This window comes from Pseudophryne corroboree, chromosome 12 (genome assembly GCF_028390025.1).
Source record: "Pseudophryne corroboree isolate aPseCor3 chromosome 12, aPseCor3.hap2, whole genome shotgun sequence".
In the NCBI taxonomy this organism is placed as follows: domain Eukaryota; kingdom Metazoa; phylum Chordata; class Amphibia; order Anura; family Myobatrachidae; genus Pseudophryne; species Pseudophryne corroboree.
Genome location: NC_086455.1, coordinates 121,454,266 through 121,480,104, shown reverse-complemented (window position 1 = coordinate 121,480,104; position 25,839 = coordinate 121,454,266). Strand labels below are relative to the sequence as shown.

Here is a 25,839-nt window from a genome sequence, read left to right as displayed (position 1 = left end):
TGGTATTATACTGCGACCAGCAATCGCCTCAGCCTGGATGTGCAGTGCTGGGGTGGCTTGGTCGGATTCCCTGACTGAAAATATTGATACCCTGGACAGGGACAGTATATTATTGACTATAGAGCATTTAAAGGATGCATTTCTATATATGCGAGATGCACAGAGGGATATTTGCACTCTGGCATCAAGAGTAAGTGCGCTGTCCATTTCTGCCAGAAGAGGGTTATGGACGCGACAGTGGTCAGGTGATGCGGATTCCAAACGGCATATGGAAGTATTGCCGTATAAAGGGGAGGAGTTATTTGGGGTCGGTCTATCGGACCTGGTGGCCACGGCAACGGCTGGGAAATCCACCTTTTTACCCCAGGTCACCTCTTAGCAGAAAAAGACACCGTCTTTTCAGGCTCAGTCCTTTCGTCCCCATAAGGGCAAGCGGGCAAAAGGCCACTCATATCTGCCCCGGGGCAGAGGAAGGGGAAAAAGACTGCAGCAGGCAGCCTCTTCCCAGGAACAGAAGCCCTCCCCCGCTTCTGCCAAGTCCTCAGCATGACGCTGGGGCCTTACAAGCGGACTCAGGCACGGTGGGGGCCCGTCTCAAGAATTTCAGCGCGCAGTGGGCTCACTCGCAAGTGGACCCCTAGATCCTGCAGGTAGTATCTCAGGGGTACAAATTGGAATTCGAGACGTCTCCCCCCTCGCCGGTTCCTGAAGTCTGCTTTACCAACGTCTCCCTCCGACAGGGAGGCGGTATTGGAAGCCATTCACAAGCTGTATTCCCAGCAGGTGATAATCAAGGTACCCCTCCTACAACAGGGAAAGGGGTATTATTCCACGCTGTTTGTGGTACCGAAGCCGGACGGCTCGGTGAGACCTATTTTAAATCTGAAATCCTTGAACACTTACATACAAAGGTTCAAATTCAAGATGGAGTCACTCAGAGCAGTGATAGCGAACCTGGAAGAAGGGGACTATATGGTGTCTCTGGACATCAAGGATGCTTACCTCCATGTCCCAATTTGCCCTTCTCACCAAGGGTACCTCAGGTTTGTGGTACAGAACTGTCATTATCAGTTTCAGACGCTGCCGTTTGGATTGTCCACGGCACCCCGGGTCTTTACCAAGGTAATGGCCGAAATGATGATTCTTCTTCGAAGAAAAGGCGTCTTAATTATCCCTTACTTGGACGATCTCCTGATAAGGGCAAGGTCCAGGGAACAGTTAGAGGTCGGAGTAGCACTATCTCAAGTAGTACTACGACAGCACGGGTGGATTCTAAATATTCCAAAATCGCAGCTGATTCCGACGACACGTCTACTGTTCCTAGGGATGATTCTGGACACAGTCCAGAAAAAGGTGTTTCTCCCGGAGGAGAAAGCCAGGGAGTTATCCGAGCTAGTCAGGAACCTCCTAAAACCAGGCCAAGTGTCAGTGCATCAATGCACAAGGGTCCTGGGAAAAATGGTGGCTTCTTACGAAGCGATTCCATTCGGCAGATTCCACGCAAGAACTTTTCAGTGGGATCTGCTGGACAAATGGTCCGGATCGCATCTTCAGATGCATCAGCGGATAACCCTGTCTCCAAGGACAAGGGTGTCTCTCCTGTGGTGGTTGCAGAGTGCTCATCTTCTAGAGGGCCGCAGATTCGGCATTCAGGACTGGGTCCTGGTGACCACGGATGCCAGCCTGAGAGGCTGGGGAGCAGTCACACAGGGAAGAAATTTCCAGGGCTTGTGGTCAAGCATGGAAACGTCATTTCACATTTATATCCTGGAACTAAGGGCCATTTACAATGCCCTAAGTCAAGCAAGGCCTCTGCTTCAGGGTCAGCCGGTGTTGATCCAGTCGGACAACATCACGGCAGTCGCCCACGTAAACAGACAGGGCGGCACAAGAAGCAGGAGGGCAATGACGGAAGTTGCAAGGATTCTTCGCTGAGCGGAAAATCATGTGATAGCACTGTCAGCAGTGTTCATTCCGGGAGTGGACAACTGGGAAGCAGACTTCCTCAGCAGACACGACCTCCACCCGGGGGAGTGGGGACTTCACCCAGAAGTCTTCCACATGATTGTGAACCGTTGGGAAAAACCAAAGGTGGACATGATGGCGTCCCGCCTCAACAAAAAACTAGACAGATATTGCGCCAGGTCAAGGGACCCTCAGGCAATAGCTGTGGACGCTCTGGTAACACCGTGGGTGTACCAGTCAGTGTATGTGTTCCCTCCTCTGCCTCTCATACCCAAGGTACTGAGAATCATAAGAAGGAGAGGAGTAAGATCTATACTCGTGGCTCCGGATTGGCCAAGAAGGACTTGGTACCCGGAACTTCAAGAGATGCTCACGGAGGACCCGTGGCCTCTACCTCTAAGAAAGGACCTGCTCCAGCAGGGACCCTGTCTGTTCCAAGACTTACCGCGGCTGCGTTTGACGGCATGGCGGTTGAACGCCGGATCCTGAAGGAAAAAGGCATTCCGGATATAGTCATCGCTACCCTGATCAAAGCCAGGAAGGATGTAACTGTGCAACATTATCACCGTATTTGGCGTAAATATGTTGCGTGGTGTGAGGCCAGGAAGGCCCCTACAGAGGAATTTCAACTGGGTCGTTTCCTGCATTTCCTGCAAACAGGACTGTCTATGGGCCTAAAATTAGGGTCCATTAAGGTTCAAATTTCGGCCCTGTCGATTTTCTTCCAGAAAGAACTAGCTTCAGTCCCTGAAGTTAAGACGTTTGTCAAGGTGGTACTGCATATACAGCCTCCTTTTGTGCCTCTAGTGGCACCTTGGGATCTCAATGTAGTTTTGGGGTTCCTAAAATCACATTGGTTTGAACCACTCACCACTGTGGACTTAAAATATCTCACATGGAAAGTGGTAATGCTGTTAGCCCTGGCTTCAGCCAGGCGTGTCTCAGAATTGGCGGCTTTATCCTATAAAAGCCCTTACCTAATTTTTCATACGGACAGGGCAGAATTGAGGACTCGTCCTCAATTTCTCCCTAAGGTGGTTTCAGCGTTTCACTTAAACCAGCCTATTGTGGTACCTGCGGCTACTAGGGACTTGGAGGATTCCAAGTTGCTGGACGTAGTCAGGGCCCTGAAAATATGTTTCCAGGACGGCTGGAGTCAGAAAATCTGACTCGCTGTTTATCCTGTATGCACCCAACAAGCTGGGTGCTCCTGCTTCTAAGCAGACTATTGCTCGTTGGATTTGTAGTACAATTAAGCTTGCACATTCTGTGGCAGGCCTGCCACAGCCAAAATCTGTAAAAGCCCATTCCACAAGGAAAGTGGGCTCATCTTGGGCGGCTGCCCGAGGGGTCTCGGCTTTACAACTTTGCCGAGCAGCTACTTGGTCAGGGGCAAACACGTTTGCTAAATTCTACAAATTTGATACCCTGGCTGAGGAGGACCTGGAGTTCTCTCATTCGGTGCTGCAGAGTCATCCGCACTCTCCCGCCCGTTTGGGAGCTTTGGTATAATCCCCATGGTCCTTTCGGAGTTCCCAGCATTCACTAGGACGTCAGAGAAAATAAGAATTTACTTACCGATAATTCTATTTCTCATAGTCCGTAGTGGATGCTGGGCGCCCATCCCAAGTGCGGATTGTCTGCAATACTTGTACATAGTTACAAAAATCGGGTTATTATTGTTGTGAGCCATCTTTTCAGAGGCTCGTCTGTTATCATGCTGTTAACTGGGTTCAGATCACAGGTTGTACGGTGCGATTGGTGTGGCTGGTATGAGTCTTACCCGGGATTCAAAATCCTTCCTTATTGTGTACGCTCGTCCGGGCACAGTATCCTAACTGAGGCTTGGAGGAGGGTCATAGGGGGAGGAGCCAGTGCACACCAGCTAGTCCTAAAGCTTTTACTTTTGTGCCCAGTCTCCTGCGGAGCCGCTATTCCCCATGGTCCTTTCGGAGTTCCCAGCATCCACTACGGACTATGAGAAATAGAATTATCGGTAAGTAAATTCTTATTTTGTCTTTGCATATACATAAAATTCTTACGCTCACGGTGTAATAAAAATGTGGTGAGTGAGAGACAGCGGTGGTCACTTCTGTTATAACTACAAAGTGGGTGCTACAGTCAGTCAGTCAGTCAAGGTTCGGCGACCACGTGTATTTTAAAATTTTATAGAAATACTATAAAATTATAGAAAGCCAGCATAAAAATAATACAAATTAAATGAGAGTAACAGACATAAAAAAGTTATCAGCAAAAATTAAAAGACACTGCTATGCCAAGAATTAATATATAAGGAACTTATCTCAGTGCTAATGGAGGCCAATAGGGAAGCTTTATAAAAAATAAAAAAAATAAAAAAAAAATTTTTTTTTTTTTTTTTTGTCTTACACATTAAATTTGTATTTTTATGCTGGGTTTCTATTTTATAGTACTTCTATAAATTTAAAAATACACGTGGTCGCCGTACCTCTACACCGCCCCCCCTCCTCTTTTATATTCAGTCCTTTACAGTACTATACCCGTACTAGAGAGATAGATATATATATTTTTCATATTCAGTGATGCACGGCTCCTCAAAACCAACGCGTTTCGCTGTCACCTTGATAAAGCTGTGGATACAGCGAAACGCTTGGTTTTAAGGAGCCGTGCATCACTGAATTTATCATCTATACCCGGAACAAGCCTAGAAGTCCATCAGCAATTGGGAAATTTGCAGAAGTCCACAAAGGCGCAAGAGATCCAGCTTTGAATAGGACTGAATCTGGTCCGGAACCAAGCAAATAAAGGTCTGCCTCTACATTTGGACTTTAATCTGCTAGCATTGAAAACTGCACCCAGGACTGTGGCACAATTCCAGGGATCCTTATCAGTGCATCATGTCCGGCTTCCTCGTGTGGTAATACACCAAACAAACTTGCTGTGCCTGCCCTGTTTGACACATTTTTATATGAAAAATTATTTTATATATATGAATTTAATGGTCTATTTGTTGCAACAATTTTTATAATAAATTGTGATTGTTTTTCCATATCCAGTTTTTTTTAGCGCTGTATATACCCTTATTCCATTGTTCTTCCAGGGACTAACTATCCCTTTAAACAGCAGCTTAAAGGTCAAGCATATCCTCTTGACAGCGCCGGGCAAATTACCTAGGTAATTTCGGAAGTGATGGATGAGTCTTGGGCGATGCCCAGTAAGAAGTATAAGATTCCTAAAAGATGGGATTCTTATTATCCATTTCCAGCTGTGGAGTGTTCGAAAAGAGAAGTTCCTCCAAAAGTAGATGCACATGTTCTGCGACTTGTGCATAAATCTGCTTTACCACTGTCATCTACCTCACTAAATTATGTCACAGACAGAAGGGTAGATAGCCTTTTGAAAAATATATTTTCTCTAGTAGGAGCAGTGGTAAGACCTGCTATGGCTTCGGCCTGGGTAGCAAAGGCAATGGGCGAATGGATAGAGGAACTAGAGAAGGACATCTCTTCTCCTAGTAGGGAGCAAGAGGATCGTTTTAGCCGTCTAAGACAATCTGCCCAATATTGGAAGAAGCAGCAATTGATGAAGGTACAGTTGCTTCTAAAGCTTCAGCCTTGACAGTAGTCGCTCGCAGAGCAGTTTGGCTACGTACCTGGAAGGCAGATGCGGAATCCAAGAAAGAATTGGAAGCATTGCCTTTAGTTGGTAATATATTATTTGGAAAACCTTTATCGGATGACCTAGAATCAGAGGCTGAATCAAAGAAGGTCAGATTTCCGGCTACCTATAACCCTAAGTCCAAGGGTTTAAAATTTTGCTCTTTTCGTTGGCAAAGCAAAAGCTAAAGAGGAGCCTAAGCAACCCCAGTTTAAAACCAGGAGTAGGAAGCAGTGGGCTAGCAAAAAGCCAGCTTCCAAGCCTGAACAGAAACGGTCAGCCTGAAGAGACGGGCCTCCACCTGGAGGATTCCAGGGTTGGGGGCAGACTCCTTCATTTTGCACACATATGGCAACAGTCAACAACAGATGCTTGGGTGCAGAAGGTAGTATCTCAGGGGTATGGGTTCCCATTCAGGAGGCAGCCTCCTCAAAGACTTTTTTTGTACCAGCCCGTCTCGTATAGAGTCGAAGGCCAATGCCCTGCAAGAAGCAGTCCAAAAATGACTGCAGTCAGGTGTGATTGTCCCAGTACCTCCATCACAAAGGGGACAGGGGTTTTACTCCAATCTATTTCTAATCCAGAAACCAAATGGGTCATATCGACCAATTCTCAACCTGAAAATGTTGAACGAATACATATGGATCCCGAAGTTGCACATGGAGACTTTACGCTCCATAATGTTGGCTATGGAACCGGGAGATTATATGGTATCTCTGGATGTACGGGAAAGCTTACCTACATGTGCCTATAGCACTGTTGCATCAGTTCTACCTCAGGTTTTCCATCCTCCAGGAACATTTTCAGTTCCAAGCCTTGCCCTTCGGGCTAGATACAGCACCCATGGTGTTTACCAAGATCATGGTGGTTATGGCAGCTTGTCTGCGCTAACAGGGGATAAGAATATTCCCATACCTCGACGACCTGTTAATCTTAGCACATTCGCAAGATTTACTGTTGAGCCATCTTCAACAGACAGTTTGTTTACAGAGACCAGGGTCGCTCATAAATTAGGAAAAGTCGTCCCTGAATCTGTCACAGCGGATGGTTCATTTGGGGGCCATATTGGATTCAGACCTACAGAAAGTTCTCTTACCAGAGAAAAAGATAGTCACGGTGCAGGTCATGGCTCAGGAAGTGTTGCAAGCCCAGACAATGTCAGTCCATGCAGCAATGCGACTGTTGGGTCTGATGGTATCAACCTTCGACATGGTGGAATATGCGCAATTCCACTCCAGACCATTGCAGCACCTTATTCTGACCAAATGGAACGGAAATCATCAGACGATAAAAAAGCAGATGATAAAGTTTCCAGTAAACGTAAAAAGGTCTCTAGCATGGTGGCTACAGACAGACCATTTCAACAAGGGGAGACCCTTTTGGATTAAAGTGGCCAGTCCTGACAACAGATGCCAGCCTGCAAGGCTGGGGGGGCGGTACTCGGAAGCCTGTGGTTCCAGGGAAAATGGACCGAATGGGAAAGTCGCCTGCCAATAAATCTGTTGGCAATGAGGGCCATTTACTTGGCTCTAGTTCAGGCAAAGGACAGTCTGCAAGGAAGACCAGTCCAGATCCGCTCAGACAATGCGACCGCAGTAGCATACCTCAATCATCAAGGAGGAACTCACAGCAAGAGACTGATGGAGGAAGTAACTCCCTCCCCCCCCCCCAATAACTCTGTTACCCAGAGTAGTGAGAAAAATAAAGCAAGCAAAAGGAGCAATAATTCTAATTGCTCCAGCTCGGCCAAGAAGGCATTGGTACACAGATCTACTGAGGATGTCCGTGGAAGCACCGATACGGCTCCCTCAACGTCCAGATCTGCTAATGCAGGGTACTTGTTGTCACAGTCATCTGGACCGCCTGTCTTTGACGGCGTGGCTGTTGAAACCTTTATCTTAGAGGCTAGAGGATTTTCGAATCGAGTAATCCAAACTATGCTTAGAGCAAGAAAGCCTTCTTCGGCCCGTGTGTATCATAGAATATGGCAAGCCTATATTCATTGGTGTACTGGAAAAAATTTGAATCCAAGATCTTTTAGAGTATCCAGGATTTTGGATATCCTTCAACCAGGATTGGATAAAGGTTTGAGAGTTCAAGAATCAGCATTAACTGTATGGTTTCAGTGAAAGATTGCGTACTTTCTTTCAGGGAGTGGTACATATTCAACCTCCATTTGTTCCTCCTGCAGCTCCCTGGGATTTGAATTTAGTTCTTAAATTCCTCCAGGATCCTCTGTTTGAACCACTTAAGAGAGCAGATCTTAAATGGTTAACGGCTAAAGTACTTTCTCTAACGTCCTAGTGGATGCTGGGGTCTCCGTAAGGATCATGGGGAATAGACGGGCTCCGCAGGAGACAGGGCACTCTAAGAAAGAATTAGGACTACTGGTGTGCACTGGCTCCTCCCTCTATGTCCCTCCTCCAGACCTCAGTTAGAATCTGTGCCCGGTCAGAGCTGGGTGCACTTTAGTGAGCTCTCCTGAGCTTGCTAATAAGAAAGTATTTTATTAGGATTTTTTTATTTTCAGAGAGGTCTGCTGGCAACAGACTCTCTGCTACGTGGGACTGAGGGGAGAGAAGCAAACCTACTAACTGGGGATAGGTTGCGCTTCTTAGGCTACTGGACACCATTAGCTCCAGAGTGATCGAACACAGGAACTCACCATTGGTCGTCCGTTCCCGGAGCCGCGCCGCCGTCCCCCTCGCAGAGCCAGAAGCCGGCGAGTAAAGCAAGAAGACATCAAAATCGGCGGCAGAAGACTCCTGTCTTCATATGAGGTAGCGCACAGCACTGCAGCTGTGCGCCATTGCTCCCACACTAACCCACACACTCCGGTCACTGTAGGGTGCAGGGGGGGGGGTACCCTGGGCAGCAATTGAGTACCTCCTGGCAAAATAGAGCATATATACAGCTGGGCACTGTATATACGGTATGCATGAGCCCCCGCCATTATTTTTCACAATCGCGGGACAGAAGCCCGCCGCTGAGGGGGCAGGGCTTCTTCCTCAGCACTCACCAGCGCCATTTTCTCTCCACAGCTCTGCTGAGAGGAAGCTCCCCAGGCTCTCCCCTGCAGAATCACTGTAGAAAGAGGGTAAAAAGAGAGGGGGGGGGGGGCACATAAATTTAGCGCAAATTCACTAATACAGCAGCTACTGGGTAAACACTAAGTTACTGTGTAATTCCTGGGTTATATAGCGCTGGGGTGTGTGCTGGCATACTCTCTCTCTCTCTGTCTCTCCAAAAAGCCTTGTGGGGGTTCTGTCCTCAAATAGAGCATCCCCTGTGTGTGTGGTGTCGGTACGATTGTGTCGACATGTTTGACGAGGAAGGCTATGTGGAAGCAGAGCAGGTGCAGATGAATGTGGGGTCTCCGCCAACGGCGCCGACACCTGATTGGATGGATATGTGGAAGGTGTTAAATGATAATGTAAACTCCTTGCATAAAAGGTTGGATAAAGCTGAAGCCTTGGGACAGTCGGGGTCTCAACCCATGCCTGATCCTATAGCGCAGAGGCCGTCAGGGTCTCAGAAGCGCCCACTATCCCAGATTGTTGACACAGATATCGACACGGATTCTGACTCCAGTGTCGATGGCGATGATGTAAAGTTGCAGCCTAAAATGGCTAAAGCCATCCGCTACATGATTATAGCTATGAAGGATGTATTGCACATTTCAGAGGTAAACCCGGTCCCCGACAAGAGGGTTTATATGTTTGGGGAAAAAAGGCAAGAAGTGACCTTTCCCCCTTCGCATGAGTTATGTGAAAAAGCTTGGGATTCTCCTGATAGGAAAGTGCAGATTTCCAAACGGTTACTTATGGCGTATCCTTTCCCGCCAACGGACATGTTACGCTGGGAATCATCCCCTAGGGTAGACAAAGCTTTGACACGCTTATCTAAGAAGGTGGCCCTGCCGTCGCAGGATACGGCTTCCCTAAAGGATCCTGCGGATAGGAAGCGGGAAGGTATCCTGAAGTCCGTTTATACACATTCAGGTACCCTACTGAGGCCGGCAATTGCGTCGGCCTGGATGTGTAGTGCTGTGGCAGCATGGACAGATACTCTGTCTGAGGAGCTTGATACCTTGGACAAGGATACTATTTTACTGACCCTGGGGCATATAAAAGACGCTGTTCTATATATGAGGGATGCCCAGAGAGACATTTGCCTACTGGGCTCTAGAATAAATGCAATGTCAATTTCTGCCAGAAGGGTCCTGTGGACTCGGCAATGGACAGGTGATGCCGACTCAAAAAAGCACATGGAGTTTTTACCTTATAAGTTTGAGGAATTGTATGGGGACGGTCTCTCGGACCTAGTTTCCACAGCTACGGCTGGGAAGTCAAATTTTTTGCCATATATTCCCTCACAACTGAAGAAAGCACCGTATTACCAAATTCAGTCCTTTCGGTCGCAAAGAGGCAAGAAAGTCCGAGGTGCGTCTTTTCTTGGCAGGGGTAGAGGAAAGAAGCTGCACAATACAGCTAGTTCCCAGGAACAGAAGTCCTCCCCGGCTTCCACTAAATCCACCGCATGATGCTAGGGCTCCACAGGTGGGGGCGCATCTCCGAATTTTCAGCCACCAGTGGGTTCGCTCACAGGTGGATTCCTGGGCTATGCAGATTGTGTCTCAGGGATGCAAGCTGGAATTCGAAGTGATGCCCCCTCACCGTTACCTCAAATCGGCCCTGCCAGCTTCCCCCATAGAAAGGGAAGTAGTGTTAGCGGCAATTCACAAATTATATCTCCAGCAGGTGGTGGTACAGGTTCCCCTCCCTCAACAGGGAAGGGGTTACTATTCCACAATGTTTGTGGTTTCGAAACCGGACGGTTCGGTCAGACCCATATTGAATTTAAAATCCCTGAACATTTACCTGAAAAGGTTCAAGTTCAAGATGGAATCGCTCAGGGCGGTTATTGCGAGCCTGGAAGAGGGGGATTTTATGGTGTCTCTGGACATAAAAGGATGCTTACCTGCATGTCCCCATTTATCCACCTCATCAGGAGTACCTCAGATTTGTGGTACAGGACTGTCATTACCAATTCCAGACTTTGCCGTTCGGTCTGTCCACGGCACCGATAATATTTACCAAGGTAATGGCAGAAATGATGGTGCTTCTGCGAAAGCAAGGAGTCACAATTATCCCATACTTGGACGATCTCCTCATAAAGGCGAGATCCAGAGAGCAGTTGCTGATCAGCGTAGCACACTCTCGGGAGGTGTTACAACAGCACGGCTGGATTCTGAATATTCCAAAGTCACAGCTGATTCCTACGACGAGACTGCCCTTCCTGGGCATGATTCTGGACACAGACCAGAAGAAGGTGTTTCTCCCGGAGGAGAAGGCCCAGGAGCTCGTGACTCTGGTCAGAGACCTTTTAAAACCAAAACGGGTGTCTGTACATCAATGCACGCGAGTCCTGGGAAAGATGGTGGCGTCATACGAAGCCATTCCCTTCGGCAGGTTCCATGCGAGGACCTTTCAGTGGGATCTGTTGGACAAGTGGTCCGGATCACATCTTCAGATGCATCGGCTGATCACCCTATCCCCCAGGGCCAGGGTGTCTCTTCTGTGGTGGCTGCAGAGTGCTCACCTTCTCGAGGGCCGCAGGTTCGGCATACAGGACTGGGTCCTGCTGACCACGGATGCAAGCCTCTGAGGGTGGGGGCAGTCACTCGGGGAAGAAACTTCCAGGGGCTGTGGTCAAGTCTGGAGACTTGTCTGCACATCAATATCCTGGAACTAAGGGCCATATACAACGCCCTGAGTCAAGCGGAGCCTCTGCTTCGCAACCAACCGGTGCTGATTCAGTCAGACAACATCACCGCAGTGGCTCATGTAAACTGCCAGGGCGGCACAAGAAGCAGAAGCCACCAGAATTCTTCGCTGGGCAGAGAATCACGTGCAGGCACTGTCGGCAGTGTTCATTCCGGGAGTGGACAACTGGGAAGCAGACTTCCTCAGCAGGCACGACCTCCACCCGGGAGAGTGGGGACTTCATCAGGAAGTCTTCACACAGATTACAAATCGATGGGAACTGCCACAGTTGGACATGATGGCATCCCGCCTCAACAAAAAGCTACAAAGGTATTGCGCCAGGTCAAGAGACCCTCAGGCGATGGCTGTGGACGCACTAGTGACACTGTGGGTGTTCCAGTCGGTTTATGTGTTTCCTCCTCTTCCTCATACCCAAGGTGCTGAGAATCGTAAGAAAAAGAGGAGTGAGAACAATACTCATTGTTTCGGATTGGCCAAGAAGGACTTGGTACCCGGAACTGCAAGAAATGCTCACAGAGTACCCATGGCCTCTGCCTCTCAGACAGGATCTGTTGCAACAGGGGCCCTGTCTGTTCTAAGACTTACCGCGGCTGCGTTTGACGGCATGGCGGTTGAACGCCGGATCCTAGCGTAAAAAGGCATTCCGGATGAAGTTATTCCTACGCTGATAAAGGCTAGGAAGGATGTGACGGCAAAACATTATCACCGTATATGGTGAAAATATGTTGCTTGGTGTGAGGCCAGGAAGGCCCCTACAGAGGAATTCCAGCTGGGCCGTTTCCTTCACTTCCTACAGTCGGGAGTGACTATGGGCTTAAAATTTAGGGTCCATAAAGGTCCAGATTTCGGCCCTATCCATTTTCTTTCAAAAGCAACTGGCTTCTCTTCCTGAGGTTCAGACGTTTGTAAAGGGAGTGCTGCATATTCAGCCCCCTTTTGTGCCATCAGTGGCACCTTGGGATCTTAACGTGGTGTTGAGTTTCATGAAATCTCACTGGTTTGAGCCACTTAAGACCGTGGAGTTAAAGTATCTCACGTGGAAAGTGGTCATGCTATTGGCCTTAGCTTCGGCTAGGCGTGTGTCAGAATTGGCAGCTTTGTCATGTAAAAGCCCCTATCTGGTTTTCCATATGGACAGGGCAGAATTACGGACTCGTCCGCAATTTCTGCCGAAGGTGGTGTCCTCTTTTCATTTGAACCAACCTATTGTGGTGCCTGCGGCTACTCGTGACTTGGAGGATTCCAAGTTACTAGATGTAGTCAGGGCTTTGAATATTTATGTAGCCAGAACGGCTGGAGTCAGGAAAACTGACTCGCTGTTTATCCTGTATGCATCCAACAAGGTGGGTGCTCCTGCTTCAAAGCAAACTATTGCTCGCTGGATCTGTAACACGATTCAGCAGGCTCATTCTGCGGCTGGATTGCCGCATCCAAAATCTGTAAAAGCCCATTCCACAAGGAAGGTGGGCTCTTCTTGGGCGGCTGCCCGAGGGGTCTCGGCATTACAGCTTTGCCGAGCAGCTACTTTGGTCGGGTTCAAACACGTTTGCAAAGTTCTACAAGTTTGATACCCTGGCTGAGGAGGACCTTGTGTTTGCTCATTCGGTGCTGTAGAGTCATCCGCATTCTCCCGCCCGTTTGGGAGCTTTGGTATAATCCCCATGATCCTTACGGAGTTCCCAGCATCCACTAGGACGTTAGAGAAAATAAGATTTTACTTACCGGTAAATCTATTTCTCGTAGTCCATAGTGGATGCTGGGCGCCCGTCCCAAGTGCGGACTACTTCTGCAATACTTGTATATAGTTATTGCTTAAATAAGGGTTATTTTATAGTTGCATCAGGTTTATCTGATGCTCTGTTGTTGTTCATACTGTTAACTGGGTAAGTTATCACAAGTTATACGGTGTGATTGGTGTGGCTGGTTTTGAGTATTACCCTGGATTCCAAAATCCTTTCCTTGTACTGTCAGCTCTTCCGGGCACAGTTTCCTTAACTGAGGTCTGGAGGAGGGACATAGAGGGAGGAGCCAGTGCACACCAGTAGTCCTAATTCATTCTTAAAGTGCCCTGTCTCCTGCGGAGCCCGTCTATTCCCCATGGTCCTTACGGAGTCCCCAGCATCCACTACGGACTACGAGAAATAGATTTACCGGTAAGTAAAAGCTTATTTTTTCTACTGGCAATGGCGTCAGCCAGAAGAGTGTCAGATTTAGGAGCGTTATCGTATAAGTCTCCTTTCCTAAGTCTCCTGGTTATCTTCCAAAGGTGGTATCAAAGTTTCACCTGAATTGAAGAGATTGTAGTCCCAGCTTTTCAGGTATCGGGACTATCTGCGGGACAAGCGTCGCTGGACGTGGTCCAGGCTTTAAGAATCTACATAGATTGTATTAGTGCCATCAGGAAAACAGATTCTCTCTTCATCCTCTACGGATTTCATAGAAGAGGATGGCCTGCTAGTAAACAGACGCAGGCGAGATGTGTCCGAATGGTAATATCAGAAGCTTATTCTCATGCAGATATCCCTACTCCGGCTAATGTCTCTGCCCACTCTACACGTAAGGTAGGTCCTTCATGGGCAGCTCAACCGGGTGCTTCAGCAGAACAGATATGTAAGGCAGCCACATGGTCTTCCATAAACACATTCATTAGACATTATGCCTTGGATACTTTTGCCTCTCATGACGCAGACTTCGGGCGAAAGGTCCTCCTGTGTAATCAGGAGCGTTCCCACCACTAGAATGGCTTTGGGAATCCCAATGTAATCCTGTGGACCCAGCCAGAGAAATATACGTTATGGTAAGAACTTGCCGTTGATAACGTGATTTCTCTTATGTCCACAGGGATCCCACCCTGACGCACCTGATTTGAGGATCTTGACAACCACTAAAACCTCTTCCCTCTTGTATGGAAGGGTGTGCATGTGTGTTCTTATCGCCTAAACAGGTCTCTACCCGATGCTCCTGCCTAAATCACTGTGGAAAGAGCTGATTTGACTGAGTCAGTGGGCGGGGCTATATGGTGAAGGCCCTGATGCTTCCTGGGAGGCCAGAAAGCTCGTGACGATGTTGGTGCCATTTCCGCTGTCGCTCAACCATATCCCAATGTTATCCTGTGGATACCTGTGGACATAAGAGAAATCACGTTATCAACGGTAAGTTCTTACCATAAGGTATATTTTTCATTTATTTTCTAAGAGTTCTATAGAATCCGCAGGATGCCCACCCTGACACACCTGTCCTGGTGCTCAGCTAGACAGCCATTTAAGGTTATTAGGTTCTCAGTGCCCAGAGCAAAGGACAAGTACAGTTGTGTATCCTCTGCATAGCAGTGGTAGACCAGGCCATGACACCTGATTATTTCACCCAGTGGTAGCTTGTATACTGCAAAAAGCATGTGAGATAGTATAGAACCTTGTGGGACATCACATGGCAATGGCATTGATGGTAATTAGTATATATCAGAAGCGCGTGGTCCACAGTATCAAATTCTGCAGAGAGATCCAGAAGATTAAACAGCCACACACATATTAGGGTAGTCTCAGTGCTATGTCTTCTCCTGAATTGCATCATAAATATTATGGGTTTTCAGGCAGGTTTTCTGTTGATTTGCAACCACAACTACTTTCTCAATAACTTTTCCTAGAAAAGGAAGGTTTGCTACCGTTCTGTAGTTAATTCGGTTTTTAAGAAGAGGTCTAACAATTGCTGCCTTTTAGGATTCCGTAAAAATGCCTGTCTGCAGAGCGCATTGAACAATTTTACACAGACAGGTCCTCTTATATCCATACACCCTATTGCAGTGGTTCTCAAACTCGGTCCTCAGGACCCCACACAGTGCATGTTTTACAGGTAACACAGCAGGTGCACAGGTGTATTAATTACTCACTGACACATTTTAAAAGGTCCACAGGTGGAGCAAATTATTTAACTTGTGATTCTGTGAGGAGACCTGCAAAACATGCACTGTGTGGGGTCCTGAGGACCGAGTTTGAGAACCTGTGCCCTATTGGAAGCTTGGTTGAGGCAGGGTCCAGATCACAAGTAACAGATCACAGATAACTGGAAATAAATTTCTCTGACGTCCTAAGTGGATGCTGGGGACTCCGTCAGGACCATGGGGATTAGCGGCTCCGCAGGAGACAGGGCACAAAACTAAAGCTTTAGGATCAGGTGGTGTGTACTGGCTCCTCCCCCTATGACCCTCCTCCAAGCCTCAGTTAGGTTTTTGTGCCCGTCCGAGCAGGGTGCAATCTGGGTGGCTCTCTTAAGGAGCTGCTTAGAAAAAGTTTTTAGGTTTCTTATTTTCAGTGAGTCCTGCTGGCAACAGGCTCACTGCATCGAGGGACTTAGGGGAGAGAAGTGAACTCACCTGCGTGCAGGATGGATTGGCTTCTTAGGCTACTGGACACCATTAGCTCCAGAGGGAGTCGGAACACAGGTCTCACCCTGGGGTTCGTCCCGGAGCCGCGCCGCCGACCCCCCTTGCAGATGCTGAAGATTGAAGGTCCAGAAACCGGCGGCAGAAGGCTTTTCAGTCTTCATGAAGGTAGCGCACAGCACTGCAGCTGTGCGCCATTGTTGTCACACACTTCACACCAACGGTCACGGAGGGTGCAGGGCGTTGCTGGGGGCGCCCTGGGCAGCAATGTATAATACCTTATTCTGGCTAAAAATACATCACATATAGCCCCTGGAGGCTATATGGATGTATTTAACCCCTGCCAGGTCTCAGAAAAACGGGAGAAGAAGCCTGCCGAAAAGGGGGCGGGGCCTATTCTCCTCAGCACACAGCGCCATTTTCCCTCACAGAAATGCTGGTGGGAAGGCTCCCAGGCTCTCCCCTGCACTGCACTACAGAAACAGGGTTAAAACAGAGAGGGGGGGCACTGATTTGGCGATGTGTGTGTATGTGTGTATATATATATAATATATATATATATATATATATATATATATATATATATATATATATATATATATATATATATATATATATATATATATACTATAAGGGAAAAACACTTATATAAAGGTTGTCCCTGTATAATATAGCGTTTTTGGTGTGTGCTGGCAAACTCTCCCTCTGTCTCCCCAAAGGGCTAGTGGGGTCCTGTCCTCTATCAGAGCATTCCCTGTGTGTGTGCTGTGTGTCGGTACTTGTGTGTCGACATGTATGAGGACGATGTTGGTGAGGAGGCGGAGCAATTGCCGGTAATGGTGATGTCACTCTCTAGGGAGTCGACACCGGAATGGATGGCTTATTTAAGGAATTACGTGATAATGTCAACACGCTGCAAGGTCGGTTGACGACATGAGACGGCCGGCAAACCAATTAGTACCTGTCCAGGCGTCTAAAACACCGTCAGGGGCGTTAAAACGTCCTTTTTACCTCAGTCGGTCGACACAGACACGGACACTGACTCCAGTGTCGACGGTGAAGAAACAAACGTATTTTCCTTTAGGGCCACACGTTACTTGTTAAGGGCAATGAAGGAGATGTTACATATTTCTGATACTACAAGTACCACAAAAAAGGGTATTATGTGGAGTGTGAAAAAACTACATGTGGTTTTTCCTGAATCAGATAAATTAAATGAAGTGTGTGATGATGCGTGGGTTTCCCCCGATAGAAAATTATTGGCGGTATACCCTTTCCCGCCAGAAGTTATGGCGCGTTGGGAAACACACCTTAGGGTGGATAAGGCGCTCACACGCTTATAAAAACAAGTGGCGTTACCGTCTCCAGATACGGACGCCCTCAAGGAGCCAACTGATAGGAGGTTGGAAAATATCCTAAAAAGTATATACACACATACTGGTGTTATACTGCGACCAGCGATCGCCTCAGCCTGGATGGGCAGCGCTGGGGTGGCTTGGTCGGATTCCCTGACTGGAAATATTGATACCCTTGACAGGGACAGTATTTTATTGACTATAGAGCATTTAAAAGATGCATTTCTATATATGCGAAACTCTGGCATCAAGAGTAAGTGCGATGTCCATATCTGCCAGACGATGTTTATGGACACGACAGTGGTCAGGTGATGCAGATTCCAAACGGCACATGGAAGTATTGCCGTATAAAGGGGAGGAGTTATTTGGGGTCGGTCCATCGGACCTGGTGGCCACGGCAACAGCTAGAAAATCCACCTTTTTTACCCCAAGTCACATCTCAGCAGAAAAAGACAGTCTTTTCAGCCTCAGTCCTTTCGTCCCCATAATATCTGCCCAGGGATAGAGGTAAGGGAAGAAGACTGCAGCAGGCAGCCCATTCCCAGGAACAGAAGCCTTCCACCGCTTCTGCCAAGTCCTCAGCATGACGCTGGGGCCGTACAAACAGGTGCGGTGGGGGGTCGTCTCTAGAGTTTCAGCACGCAGTGGGCTCACTCGCAAGTGGACCCCTGGATCCTACAAGTAGTATCCCAGGGGTACAGATTGGAAATTCGAGACGTCTCCCCCTCGCAAGTTCCTGAAGTTTGCTTTACCAACGTCTACCTCCGACAGGGAGGCAGTATTGGAAACAATTCACAAGCTGTATTCCCAGCAGGTGATAATCAAAGTACCCCTCCTACAACAAGTAAAGGGGTATTATTCCACACTATATTGTGGTACTGAAGCCAGACGGCTCGGTGAGACCTATTCTAAATGGAGTCACTCAGAGCAGTGATAGCGAACCAGGAAGAAGGGGACTATATGGTGTCCCTGGACATCAAGGATGTTTACCTCCATGTCCAAATTTGCCCTTCTCACAAAGGGTACCTCAGGTTCGTGGTACAAAACTGTCACTATCAGTTTCAGACGCTGCCGTTTGGATTGTCCACGGCACCCCGGGTCTTTACCAAGGTAATGGCCGAAATGATGATTCTTCTTCAAAGAAAAGGCGTCTTAATTATCCCTTACTTGGACGATCTCCTGATAAGGGCAAGGTCCAGAGAACAGTTGGAGGTCTGAGTAGCACTATCTCAAGTAGTTCTACGACAGCACGGGTGGATTCTAAATATTCCAAAATCGCAGCTGTCTCCGACGACACGTCTGCTGTCCCTAGGGATGATTCTGGACACAGTCCAGAAAAAGGTGTTTCTCCCGGAGGAGAAAGCCAGGGAGTTATCCGAGCTAGTCAGGAACCTCCAAAAACCAGGAAAAGTGTCAGTGCATCATTGCACAAGGGTCCTGGGAAAAATGGTGGCTTCTTACGAAGCGATTCCATTCGGCAGATTTCACGCAAGAACTTTTCAGTGGGATCTGCTGGACAAATGGTCCGGATCGCATCTTCAGATGCATCAGCGGATAACCCTGTCTCCAAGGACAAGGGTGTCTCTTCTGTGGTGGCTGCAGAGTGCTCATCTACTAAAGGGCCACAGTTATGCATTCAGGACTGGGTCCTGGTGACCACGGATTCCAGCTTGAAAGGCTGGGGAGCAGTCACACAGGGAAAAAATTTCCAGGGAGTGTGATCAAGTCTGGGGACTTCTCTCCGCATAAATATACTGGAGCTAAGAGCAATTTACAATGCTCTAAGCTTAGCAAGACCTCTGCTTCAAGGTCAGCCGGTATTGATCCAGTGGGACAACATCACGGCAGTCGCCCACGTAAACAGACAGGGCGGCACAAGAAGCAGGAGGACAATGGCAGAAACTGCAAGGATTCTTCGCTGGGCGGAAAATCATGTGATAGCACTGTCAGCAGTTTTCATTCCGGGAGTGGACAACTGGGAAGCAGACTTCCTCAGCACGACCTCCACCCGGGAGAGTGGGGACTTCATCGAGAAGTTTTTTCCACATGATTGTGCACCGTTGGGAAAGACCAAAGGTGGACATGATGGCGTCCCGCCTGAACAAAAAACTGGACAGGTATTGCGCCAGGTCAAGAGACCCTCAGGCAATAGCTGTGGACGTTCTGGTAACACCAGGGGTGTACCAGTCGGTGTATGTGTTCCCTCCTCTGCTTCTTATACCAAAGGTACTGAGAATTATAAGACGTAGAGGAGTAAGAACTATACTCGTGGCTCCGGATGGGCCAAGAAGGACTTGGTACCCGGAACTTCAAGAGATGCTCACAGAGGACTCAGGGCCTCTGCCGATAAGAAGGGACTTGTTTCAGCAAGTACCATGTCTGTTCCAAGACTTACCGCGGCTGCGTTTGACGGCATGGCGGTTGAACGCCGGATCCTAAGGGAAAAAGGCATTCCGGAAGAGGTCATTCCTACCCTGGTCAAAGCCAGGAAGGAGGTGACCGCACAACATTATCACCACATGTGGCGAAAATATGTTGCGTGGTGTGAGGCCAGGAAGGCCCCACGAAGAAATTTCAACTCGGTCGATTCCTGCATTTCCTGAAAACAGGAGTGTCTATGGGCCTCAAATTGGGGTCCATTAAGGTTCAAATTTCGGCCCTGTCGATTTTCTTCCAGAAAGAATTGGCTTCAGTTCCTGAAGTCCAGAAATTTGACAAGGGAGTACTGCATATACAACCCCCTTTTGTGCCTCCAGTGGCACTGTGGGATCTCAACGTAGTCCTGGGATTCCTCAAATCACGTTGGTTTAAACCGCTCAAATCTGTGGATTTGAAATATCTCACATGGAAAGTGACCATGATGTTGGCCCTGGCCTCGGCCAGGCGAGTGTCAGAATTGGCGGCTTTGTCTCACAAAAGCCCATATCTGATTGTCCATTCGGACAGGGCAGAGCTGCGGACTCGTCCCCAGTTTCTCCCTAAGTTGGTGTCAGCGTTTCATCTGAACCAGCTTATTGTGGTACCTGCGGCTACTAGAGACTTGGAGGACTCCAAGTTGCTAGATGTTGTCAGGGCCCTGAAAATATAGATTTCCAGGACGGCTGGAGTCAGGAAAACTGATTTGCTGTTATCCTGTATGCACCCAAAAAACTGGGTGCTCTTGCTTCTAAGCAGACGATTGCTAGTTGAATGTGTAGTACAATTCAGCTTGCACATTCTGTGGCAGGACTGCCACAGCCAAAATATATAAATGCCCATTCCACAAGGAAGGTGGGCTCATCTTGGGCGACTGCCCGAGGGGTCTCGGCTTTACAACTTTGCCGAGCTGCTACTTGGTCAGGGGCACACCCTGGCTGAGGAGGACCTGGAGTTCTCTCACTCGGTGCTGCAGAGTCATCCGCACTCTCCCGCCCGTTTGGGAGCTTTGGTATAATCCCCATGGTCCTGACGGAGTCCCCAGCATCCACTTAGGACGTCAGAGAAAATAAGATTTTACTTACTGATAAATATATTTCTCGTAGTCCGTAGTGGATGCTGGGCGCCCATCCCAAGTGCGGGTTGTCTGCAATACTTGTACATAGTTGTTGTTACAAAAAAATCGGGTTGTTATTGTTGTGAGCCGTCTGTTCAGAGGCTCCTACGTTTGTCATACTGTTAACTGGGTTCAGATCACAAGTTATACGGTGTGATTGGTGTGGCTGGTATGAGTCTTACCCGGGATTCAATATCCTTCCTTATTGTGTACGCTTGTCCGGGCACAGTATCCTAACTGAGGCTTGGAGGAGGGTCATAGGGGGAGGAGCCAGTACACACCACCTGATCCTAAAGCTTTAGTTTTGTGCCCTGTCTCTTGCGGAGCCGCTAATCCCCATGGTCCTGACGGAGTCCCCAGCATCCACTACGGACTACGAGAAATAGATTTATCAGTAAGTAAAATCTTATTATAATCTGCACCTTACATCACACTTTCTTCCTGCACGCGATCTCTTAAACACTTACATGGCATGGTTGCATCAGATGCGACCATGCCAGCAAGTGCTTTATCTGACCTGGTCGCAGCATCTGTGACCAGTCGGATATATATGCTATGGTAGACTTGCCGTCGATTCTTTCTCCTAAGGCCACAGTATCCACGTTGGTGCCAATCCGCTGACGCTACATCATATCCCAATGTTTATCCTGTGAATAACCTGTGTTCCCTGCAGGAGAAAAACAGTGTTAGCAGCTGCATGTAAAGGAGATTTCCCTCCACTGCTGCTCTCAAAAAACAAACCCCCCCCCCCCCCCCCCTCAAATAATTTGGGATCAAATTTCAATTCATTTTCTTCACCTAATTGACTCATAAAAAAATATTTACAATTTGTGCGGTTCTTATTGCCATTTTAATTGTGCATAAGTACATTCCATTGGCATGAGTTTTTTTTTTTTTTTTTTTTTTTGTAGAATTGCCTACACATAGATGCTACTGTTTAGGTTCGCAAATAGATGTGCAACATACCATGTTAATGCTAAGTACATACTGTTGTGCTATAGGAGATTCTTTATAATAGTGCATTACACCATTTATGTTCTATAGCTCTGTTAATGTGATAGTGCTCTGACTGTAGGTTTGTTAGTCCCCTCCACTTCACATACCACGGTGCAATCTATGCCCAATCTATGCTGCACTTCCTGTACGCACAGAAAGCCTTATTTATCCCGTTAGCCACAATATCGCGGGTGCGAATCATCGCGTCAGTGACTGCACTTTACGATGACCTGAATTTGCACTAAAGTGCTTGCTGCCCCATAGGGCTCCAAGCACTTTGGTGCAAATTCAGTCAAACTTAAAAATGTTTGTATATTTGTGAATGTTAAAAAAAGTAAAGGCTGTATAATCTATATATTCAGAGGGGAAGGGGGGGAGGAATTACCTATGTTATAAATGTACAGCCGTTGTAGACTATCCAGTATCGTCATACAGCAATATTATTCACTTCATTGTTGTCTTTTAAATTGTGTAAGACTTTGTTTCCCAGAGTGATATGGGAGGTAGGGATTAAATAGTTTTCTGTAAACTGATGCATTTGCATTGTACCATATATGTGTTCTCTTACACCATATTGCATTGCACAAGTCACCATGTGTAACGGAGATGCGCCAAGCAGTGTAGCTTAGCGACTTTTTCTTTCAGTGTTGAGTCTTATTTGCACCAGAGCGGCAGCAATACACCAATTGGTCTGTGCCAGAGACACTGGGCTGCTACTTTTACTGCACAGGAATTAGTTTTCAATTTGTACAAAGTCGCAGATGATGCACAAGAGAACTTGGTGTGAGGTACAGCCTAGTACTGCTTATACAGATTCAGATGTACAAATGTTGCACATCAAAGTGATTAGTGCGATCTAGCAAAGTAGTCATCACTTACAGTTGTCAGTTTTGAACAAATAGGTTTAATTTTGAGCTAATAAGTTGCTCAGTATGGTCACAAGGGGACCTGGCATGCCAAGAGGGGCTGTTTGGGGAAATTCCAGCAATGGTGTAGGTCAGTGGTTCTCAACCTCTGTCCTCAAGTACCCCCAATAGTTCATGTTTTCCAGGTCGCCTAGCAGGTGCACAGTTGTATTCATTACTCACCGACACATTTTAAAAGACCCACAGGTGGAGCAAATTATTTAACTTGCAATCCTGTGAGGAGACCTGGAAAACATGAACTGTTGGGGTACTTGAGGACTGCAGTTGAGAATCACTGGCAGTAGCGGATCTTGCTACGGGCAAGCAGGATTTTTGCCCGGGGATCTGAGGACCGGAGACGGAGGGCAGCAGTGATCGGGAATAGGGAGGCCAATCCCGGGATTGGGATCGGCAGGATCCTGGGATTTAGGCCCAAAAAGTCCGTGATTCAATCCCGGGATTGGAAGCTCCAATCCTCAGGACGCTCAGACGCTGCCCGGCTCCCTCCTCCTGTCTCCCACTGCGCAGCGTGACCTGTGACTGTGAGGTCACGCTGCGCTGTCCGCACCCGCAGAGCCGGAAAGTATGGCGGACTTCACCCGCCGCCTCGTCCCGGCTCCCCCTGCATTCACCCGCCGCCTCCTCCCGGCTCCCCAGCACTCACCCGCCGGCTCCCCAGCACTCACCCGCCGGCTCCTCCTCACCCGCTACCTCTCTGCAGGTTTGTAGGGTTTTTTTTTATGTCTGCAGGGCGGGTGGGGAGGGGCGGGGCGACGGCCGGACACAGTCTAAAGCCAATCCCGGGTATCCCGGGATTGACCATTTTTCAGTCCCGATACCCGGGATTGAAAAAATGGCCCGGGATTGGCTTCCCTAGTCGGGAAGCAGGAGCGGGGATTTTAAGTTTTTTTTTTTTTTTTTTTTTTTTTTGTAAGCAGCGCAACTAGGGGGCACAGCAACAGGGGCATAACTGACCACGCCCTGTCTCCATGAAGCCACGCACCTATTTTTTATTATTTTTTTTTTTGCCCTGGGCGCCACAAGGTCTAGATCCGACCCTGACCACTGGTGTAGGTGATCAAAGCATTCTGTTGTTTTCATTTGCTTACTAAGGAATTCACTCATAATGGAATTTAATTTTTTTTCTTTCAGGTTTGCAGACAAGAGGGAGAGATTAAATCGTTTAAGGGAAACACAGCTAGATTTCCAAAAACAGTAAGTGGCAATTCACAGACATTGTTTTTTTTTTTTAAATAATGAAAGAAAACTTTGACCATGAAATTGCCAGGTAGGGTTGTGTGCAAGATAGGCTGATCAGTAGTGATAGTCCTTTATTAAACACAAGTATTGACAACACAAACCTAAAGTCAGAGTTGTGTATTTGACAGCACAGATAGTATAATGGCTAGTATTACTGCCTCACAGCACTGAGGTCTTGGGTTTGAGTCCCGCCATAGCGCTAACTGTGTGGAGTTTGTATATTCTCCCCAAGCCTGGGTTTACTCTGGGTATTCCAAAATATACTAGTGGGTTAATTGGCTCCCGACAAAGATTAACCATAGTGTCTACGTGTACATGTGGTAGGGAATAGTGGGGCAGATGTATTAACCCAGAGAAGGGATAAAGAAGTGATAAGTGGAAGGTGAAAACGCACCAGCCAATCATTACGAGATTGAAAAATGACAGGAGCTGATTGGCTGGAGCATTATAACCTTGCTCTTAACACTTCTTTATCCCTTCTCCAGGCTTAGTACATCTGCCCCATAGATTGTGATCTCCACTGGCGCAGGGACTGATGTGAATGGACAGATATTCTCTCTGTAAAGTGATGCAGAATATGTGTGCGGCTGCGCTGTATAAAATAATATTATTGCATCTGTAAATGGAGATCAGTGCTTTTTCATAAGGATCAGTGGTATAATTTTGAGCGGGAAGTTGGTGTTCAGAGCTGGAGATAATGACATAAGATTAGATATGAGTCACTGACTTAAAATCTAACCACTAAATTGCTCTTTTTCAAAGCTCTGCTGTTGATCATTCAGCTGCCATTCATAGAGTTGGATGGAAGGTGTTCAAACCCTCCTATTATATGCAGCCTACACACATGTACAAGGTTTATAAACATTGCTGATGCAGCTCATAAGACCCAAATCAGTAGCGGGACGCCAAACCCAAAGGTTTGGTTCTATTGTTGGCAGTGGGGAGGAGATGATGGTATAAGTGGGGGAAGAAAAAGCACATGAGGGAAAAGGGCCCTGGTCGTGGAAGCTTACGGTATAAAGCGCAAGATACTCATTTATTCACTGTTCTTTTCTAGTCTGCCATTTATGGTCAGTGTTCCTTTTCATCTGTTATATAGTGACCTGAGCTGAACAATGTCCTGAAGAATACAGACTATAGATCCAATAGGAACTAGTGACATCACTGTTGTCACGATTCCCAGTGAACTGATGCGCAGCACCCTTCTGAATATTGGTTCTACCTATAAAAATGTTTTGCTCTGCTCTATGTAGGTTAGTCACCCTTGAAGGCAGTGGTTCCCAAACTTTCATGGCTCACTGTCCCTTTAGTCCATTAGCACTTTTTCTCTGATGTCCTAGTGGATGCTGGGGACTCCGTAAGGACCATGGGGATATAGCGGCTCCGCAGGAGACAGGGCACAATAATAAAAGCTTTAGGATCAGGTGGTGTGCACTGGCTCCTCCCCCTATGACCCTCCTCCAAGCCTCAGTTAGATTTTTGTGCCCGGCCGAGAAGGGTGCAATCTAGGTGGCTCTCCTGAGCTGCTTAGAATAAAAGTTTAAGTTAGGTTTTTTTCTTTCAGTGAGACCTGCTGGCAACAGGCTCACTGCTACGAGGGACTTAGGGGAGAGAAGTAAACTCACCTGCGTGCAGGATGGATTTGCTTCTTAGGCTACTGGACACCATTAGCTCCAGAGGGAGTCGGAACACAGGTCTCACCCTGGGGTTCGTCCCGGAGCCGTGCCGCCGACCCCCCTTGCAGATGCCGAAGTTGAAGAGGTCCAGAGATCCAGAAACAGGCGGCAGAAGACTTTCAGTCTTCATAAGGTAGCGCACAGCACTGCAGCTGTGCGCCATTGTTGTCAGCACACTTCACCAACAGTCACCAACTGTCACTGAGGGTGCAGGGCGCTGGGGGAGGCGCCCTGGGCAGCAATGTATAATACCTTTTTATGGCTAAAATACATCACATATAGCCCTTGAGGCTATATGGATGTATTTAACCCCTGCCAGATCTCACAAACTCCGGGAGAAGAGCCCGCCG

The 25,839-nt window shown here is 47.7% G+C and overlaps 1 protein-coding gene across 2 annotated transcripts in view; it reads left to right on the top strand.

The window, feature by feature from the left end:
- ATG14 (autophagy related 14) overlaps positions 1-25,839 on the top strand; it is an 87,266-nt gene that overhangs the window by 8,349 nt on the left and 53,078 nt on the right. For both annotated transcript variants that reach the window (XR_010190488.1, XM_063947955.1), the window contains exon 2: positions 23,706-23,768. Coding sequence is in view for 1 of the 2 variants with exons in the window: in XM_063947955.1 (XP_063804025.1) it covers positions 23,706-23,768 (63 nt within the window). In the remaining variant the exon portion in view is untranslated. The remainder of the gene's footprint in view (positions 1-23,705; positions 23,769-25,839) is intronic.